Source organism: Dictyostelium purpureum (genome assembly GCF_000190715.1).
Source record: "Dictyostelium purpureum unplaced genomic scaffold DICPUscaffold_722, whole genome shotgun sequence".
In the NCBI taxonomy this organism is placed as follows: domain Eukaryota; phylum Evosea; class Eumycetozoa; order Dictyosteliales; family Dictyosteliaceae; genus Dictyostelium; species Dictyostelium purpureum.
Window position 1 is genome coordinate 245 of NW_003520051.1, and position 6,906 is coordinate 7,150.

Here is a 6,906-nt window from a genome sequence, read left to right on the forward strand (position 1 = left end):
AATATAAAATTATTGATTTAAATATATAATATAATTATAATTTAATTTTAAAATTAAATTTAAAATAGTTTAATTTCAATAAAAAACGTCACTTTAACAAGATTTGAAACACCCAAAGATTTAAAATTTTACATTTACACACATCCACACAAAAATAATACCCACAACACACTAAAAACAAATTAAACAGTAATTTTTTTTTTATTTTTTCTTGAAAAATTGGTTAAATTATTTATACTCTTTATTAATAAACAAAGGTTATTGAACTGTATTGGTTGAAACCATAAAATTTAATTATTATTTATTTATTTTTTATTATTAAAATATAAGTTTATCTATTTTTAGATTTTTAATATTTGATAAAATTTTATTAAAAAAAAAAAAATAAGGGGGAAATATTAAAAAAAAACAAAAAAATTCACACACACACATAGTATTAGATTTTATCTTTTCTTTTTTTGTTTAGAGTTTAACAAAAAACAATTTTATTTATGTAATTTATTGCATGTTTTAGAAATGTTATTAATATGAAGTCAAAAAACAAAACATTAATCAACAAAATAACCAAAATAGTAATTACCACAATTAAAAACACTTTAGACACTAACAACAACGTTCATTAAATATACAAAAAAATGTAAAACCCATTTAGAAATTTTTTACTATTTACTGATTACATATATTTTTATTTTTTTATTTAAATTTAATATAAATTAATTGTTTATTAATATACACTATAATAAATAAATTATTATTATTGTTTTTTAAACAAAATGATTTTGATTAATGTTTTTGGAGAATATGTAATTTAAAAGCCATTGTGTGGTGATGTATATTTGAAATTATTTTATAATTTGAAATTGATTAAATATTTTATTAAAAAAAAAAAACAATGCCAAAAAAAAAATAAAGATTTATAATTTTGCCCCTAAAAAATATGAATTGTAATATTTGTTGTTTTTAATATCTAAAAATTTTTGAATTACTAATTGTTGTAAAATTATAATTAATATGACCTTTATTTTTAACTATTAAAAAAATATTAAATTTCTTTATTTTTAAAGTTTAAAACTATTGTCTCTATTATTATTATTTTATCACTTCATTATTATTTAATTTTTATCATGACATTGTTCTATTATTATTTTTTTTAATGATTATTAATAATAATAAAATTTGATATTCCAGTACCGAAAAATTCATCATATTATTATTGTTTTTTATTAAAAATTAAATTTAAATATAAAAAATAACAAAGATTTATGTGTTTATATGATTTTTATTTTATTTCTTTTAAAATATAGTAGCTCCATCATGAAGTTCAAGAAATTTATATAAAATTTTAAAATTGAAAACTTTTATAAATTATTATTATAATTTAAATAATAATTTTTAAAAAATTTTTCTAAAAAAGGATTTTTATATGACTTATATATATTTTTATAATAAAATTAAAAAAACGAAATCACCCCATTACGCTATGGTAAATAATGTGGAGTGCGTACTACAAATTTTTTCAAATTAAAAAATTTTTTTATTTTTATTTAATTTTAAAAAAATTTAAATTTGATTTTTATTTGATTTTAAAAAAATTTATTTAATTTTTAAAAAAAAAAAAAAAAAAAATTTCTTTTTATTTTTATTTCAACCCCACAGGCCTTCTTTTAACAATATTTACTAATAATTTAAGATTTTTTTTAATTATCTAGATACAAAATAATTTATATTCAAATATGGACAGACCAAATAAAAAGAGAAGAACCATTCCAGATGTTGATCCAAGAGCAATAGATGAAGCAAACAACCAAAAAATTGCCGATGACATAGAAAAGGAGATTGATAAAGCAAAAGATGATGTTATCATTAAGAAAATGAAATTAGAAAATCTAAATTCAAGATTTAAAAGACCACATAATTATGAAGAGAATTTAGAAATCTCCAGATTAGAAAATGAAATAAAGGATGGAAAAGAAGAAATAATTGAAAAGTTATATTTATTAAAACAAGTAGACAATAACAAAGTCATCCATGCCATATCTTTAAGAAATATGGAAATTAAAGTTAAAGAATTGGAACAATCCCTTCAAAACGCTCAAGACAGCTATGAAACAGAGGAAAACAAACTTACAACCGAAAAAATAAACTGTAAAGAAATAACTAGAATATATAAATCTCAATTAGAAGAAATTGAAAAAGAAAATGAGTTATTAGAATTGAAACTCGCTGCTATAATTGAGGAGAATGAAGAAATTGAAAAAGAAATAGAAGAAATTCTAAAAAAAAATAATAAGAGAATATTAAAAAATGAATCGATTGAAGTTATGTTAAGACAATCTGAAGAGGAGATAGTTAGATTGGAAAATGTTTTGTCTGAAATGGTTCACAATAGAATAAACAAAATGGAAAACTAGATCATAAACTTTTTTTAGAAAATATAGATTAATAAAAAACTTTGTACATTATAAAAAATCTCATTTTATTTTATTTTATTTTATTTTATTTTATTTTTATTTTTTTATTCATTAATTGTTAAATAAATTTGAACGGTTTTAATTATATTAAATTATTTTTATTTTTATTATTTCTATTTTTGATGATTTAATTTATTTTTCAATTTTAATTTCCTCATTTTCTTTTGATAGGACCTTCTTTTCTTCGGAACACTTAATATTTTAAAAAAATAAATATTAATAAATTATAATATATAATTAATTATTTGTTTTAAATTATAAAAAGTATTTAACTTAGTTGATTAATGTATAAAATGATTATAAATTTTCTTATCTTGAATTATGAACTAAAATGATATATAATAAGCAGTGATTACATTACACTTGGAGCCAATTCTAAATTTAATAAAATCGTGTTAATTTTTTCTCCTTTCAAAATTAAGGATATGACTAATAAATTTTTTATAGTAATTTATTTTTAGTTTTTAGTTTATTCAAATTTTAGTATTTTTGATGTTAATTTTGTTTATTTAATTTTTATTTTTTGTGGATCATTATTATAAAAAGAAATATTTTCACCAAAAATATTGAATAAATGAATTTCAATTTTATTTTTAAAAATTTAATATTTAAAAAAAAATTTAAATTTTAATAATTTTTATATTTGTTAAAAAAAATTTTTTTATTTTTTTTTTTAAATTTTTTTATTTATTAAATTAATAAAAATATTATATATCATTTTTTATAAAGAATAATCTATACACCATTTACAAAAAATCATTCTCAATCCAATATTTATTACTAGTAATTTAAAATGAATAATTTTATAAATATATCCAGTTCCTCTTTAGTTTTTATTTTAATTAGTTTTTTTTTATCTTTAATAATGGCTTACTTTTTTTCAATCAAAAATAGAATCAAGAACCAAATTTTCAACAATAATAACATTAATAATAATAATAATAAAAATAAAAATAATAATAATGCCCTTGATAATAATTATAGTAGCAATTTTTCAAATATCAAATCTATTGAAGATTTTATCTCAAGTCTCCAAAATGTCATTTCTGGTTTAGAAATCAACTTTATTCAAAAAGAAGAAATGATCGCAAATTTCAATAGATTTGAAAAAGAAATAAGATATTACATTTCAAATGGCCAAATTGATGGATTCCAAGATGTTATAGACTGTATTTTTATTGACTCATTAGGGCTTTTGGAAAAACTTAGATCTAAACAAAAGCGTAAAAACAGTAAAATACAAGATAATATCAGCTATATTATTGTATCTTTATTTTTTTTCATTAGTGGTACTTGCCGTTCAATTAACATAATTAGATTTTTATCTATTTTGTATAACGACAAATCAGAAAAGGCAAATCTCTGTAAGGAACATTTAATAGAAATTCTTCCTTCATTAAGAATACATGAATTGGTCCCAACTTTAAAATTTTTCAATTCATGCCACAGAGAAATAATCACTATTGGGAATCCAGTCAATGTTAACCCCTCATCAGTTTCTTCTAACTTTAGAAGCTTAGTTTCAGTTATGTATAATAATCACAGGGGTTTATACGGAAAAGAAAATATTGCCATTGTTGACTCGATAGTTTGTGAATCAATAGAACTTTCCAGTTGTATTTGTTTAGAAGGTGCATTCAAATTCTATTCAGACTTGTATCTCAGTCTCCCCCTATCTTATCAAGGTTGCCAATTATTATTCAATACTCAAATAGTTTTTAGATGTCTTATGATTATCGCAAAACATGAAAATTACATGGGTTTTATCAATTCTTTTATCAATCAATATTGTAGAGGTCATTAATCAATAAAAAATTAAATAAAACTATGTATACAAAATATATAAATTAGTAATTAAATTTAGTAATTTAAAAAAGAAAATTATAAATAAATTAAAATTTTTTATTGTTCTTGTTTATCTTAATTATTATATTAAAGTTTTTTTTTTACAAATTATTGTACCTTTTTAACTAAATATATATATTTAAAACATTTATTATATTTATAAATACATCAAATAAATTTATTTAAAAATTATATTTTTAATATTTTTTTTAAAATAAAAGAGTTTATAATTGCACCTGGTCTATAAGGAACATTGTTTTAAAACTACTGTCATTTAACGGATTCATATCGATTTGTATATTTGCACCATATTTGTATATATGCATAGTCCCAGAAACTAAGACATTATATTGTTTGAGTAATTCGGCAATTTCAATTGTATCTTATAAAATACCAGAAACATTTGAAAATGAACCGATTGCTATGTTCTCGAAATGTGGAGCTACTTTGGTAATTGTTAAAAAAGTAATCTAAAATTCCAGTTGATTGAATACTTTCTACACGATCATTTACATGAGCAGGTTGGGCGAGCTATGACCTTCAAGCTTTGAGGAATTATTAAAAATCTTTGAAATCGTAATTGCATACTTTATAATCTTTATTCTTTCTCGAAGACTGTTTATAAATTAATCGGTTTGATGGTGTCTTTGGGTATGTACATTGAAAAACTAAATATTTACTATACTTTATTTTATCTTTTAAAATTGCATCACCTTTGGTGTAGTTTTAAAAATAATATTAGTGGGTTTAAATTAAGATTCATAACCTTCTGCTTTATTTAATATTTGAAATTATATTTTTGAAGATTATTAAATTCATAATGTTAATAACTGATGGATTTATTGTTATGTGTGGAATGATATAAATGTGTGTATAAACTTACCTTTTGATTCAGCAACTCTTAAACATTTTATTTGATTCTCTATTTTTTTTTACTTTTAAATCAGTATGATGAAATCTTATATCCTTCAAACCTGTTTCACATCTAATATTTAAAAATTAAATTAATAATCGAATCACTTTATATATTTGTATTTATATATAATATTACATACACAGTACCGAATGGGTCTTTGTATTTTGTTTAATATATATTTGTTTCTCCATTTTGAAAAAAAAATAATTTATAATTCCAATTATTATTACTATTATTGTATGTTATTATTATAATTATTATAGTACATCCAATAAATGATGATTAATTTAATAAAAAAAAAAAATCTTAAAAAATTCAAAATTAATTTTTATTTTTAATATTTTTTTTTTTTTCTAAAAATAATTTTTCACCACCATAAACATTATTTTATTATAAACAAAATAAAAATAATAATAAAATAACAATAATATTATAATGTCCTTCATTAATATATATTTCCTCTGGAAAAAGAATGGATTCCCAAACAATGTTTTTCAAATAAACCCAATTTTTACCTTATGGTATTAGGCAAACTTGTGGATAGTCACGAATTCAAATAACCGATGAAAACAACCATAAATCACTAGTGCTACATCAACTTTGGTTGGCACTGAGACATTGTCTCACTGATAACGTGCCGAAAAAGGTAAAACTAGTGATGGTGGTCCAATGTATAGAAAAGATCCAACTTGGGTTGAAGGTTTAATTTCTACTGCTAAAGCTGTTGCTGCCGCTATCAAAGCATTGGTAGATACCGACAATAAAGATTGGGTTGTAAATTATAGGTGGTACTGAAGAGGCTCTTATTGCTGTCACTGCCGCTACCTTTCTACTTGCTTCTGCTTGAAAAAAATATATTAATAGTCCATCACGACATAAACTTACAAATGCTGCAAAGAGTGTACAAAATGTTTCAAACTTTTATTAGTTTCCGCTGCAAGAGCTGGAGCAGCAAAGGTTGCTTTAAAAGAAGAAATTAATTCCAATAAATTATCTGCAACAGGTTTCAAAGTTAAAGAAACGGAATAGCAAATGGAAATTCATAGATTAGAAAAAACTAGAGAAGGTTAAAGAAAATGTTTCACTTGATATAAATAATTGTAAAACAATAAAAAAAATGAAAACCAATAAAAAAATAATAATAATATAAATGAAATAAGATAATAAAAGTTATTTAAAATAAATGTTTAATCTTTATTTTTATTAATTAATGTTTAATCTATAGTTATAAAACTAACTCTTTATGAAATTTAAAAATGAAATCTGAAATGATAATTTTTAAATTAAACTTATTATATTTTTTTACTTATTGTTATTTGTTATTTTGATTATTTTAATTGATGGTTATGGTGAGGTAATATATGATATTAGAATATTTAATGAAATCTTTTGATTGGTTTGACAATCCGGACTTAAATGAGCTTCAAATATTTGTACTTTATATTCTTTTCAATTGGTGATGCACGAGATAAGGACAAGTTCCTATATTCATCTAAAAGGTTTTGAATTTTTTTTTTTTTTTAAAAAATTTTTTTTAAAATGAAAAAGTTTGTTCAACGTTTTGGATATCATTTTAAAGAAAATTAAATAAAAAATCGAAATCCAATAAAAAAATGATCTATGATAAGTATAAAAAAAAGAAATAAACCTTATAATATTTTTTTTATTTTTTTC

General features: G+C 20.3%; 2 protein-coding genes across 2 annotated transcripts; both read left to right on the forward strand.

The window, feature by feature from the left end:
• Nucleotides 1-773: 773 nt before the first annotated feature.
• DICPUDRAFT_85513 (uncharacterized protein) lies at nt 774-2,411 on the forward strand (the record flags this gene model as incomplete). Its single annotated transcript, XM_003295038.1, has 2 exons — nt 774-803; nt 1,710-2,411. 2 exons carry the CDS (start codon nt 774-776, stop codon nt 2,409-2,411), a joined length of 732 nt encoding a protein of 243 aa, XP_003295086.1.
• A 925-nt stretch (nt 2,412-3,336) lies between these two features.
• On the forward strand, nt 3,337-5,518 carry DICPUDRAFT_85514 (uncharacterized protein; the record flags this gene model as incomplete). The annotated part of the gene is made up of 4 exons (XM_003295039.1): nt 3,337-4,267; nt 4,540-4,781; nt 4,931-4,967; nt 5,496-5,518. 4 exons carry the CDS (start codon nt 3,337-3,339, stop codon nt 5,516-5,518), a joined length of 1,233 nt encoding a protein of 410 aa, XP_003295087.1.
• Between the last annotated feature and the right edge of the window lie 1,388 nt (nt 5,519-6,906).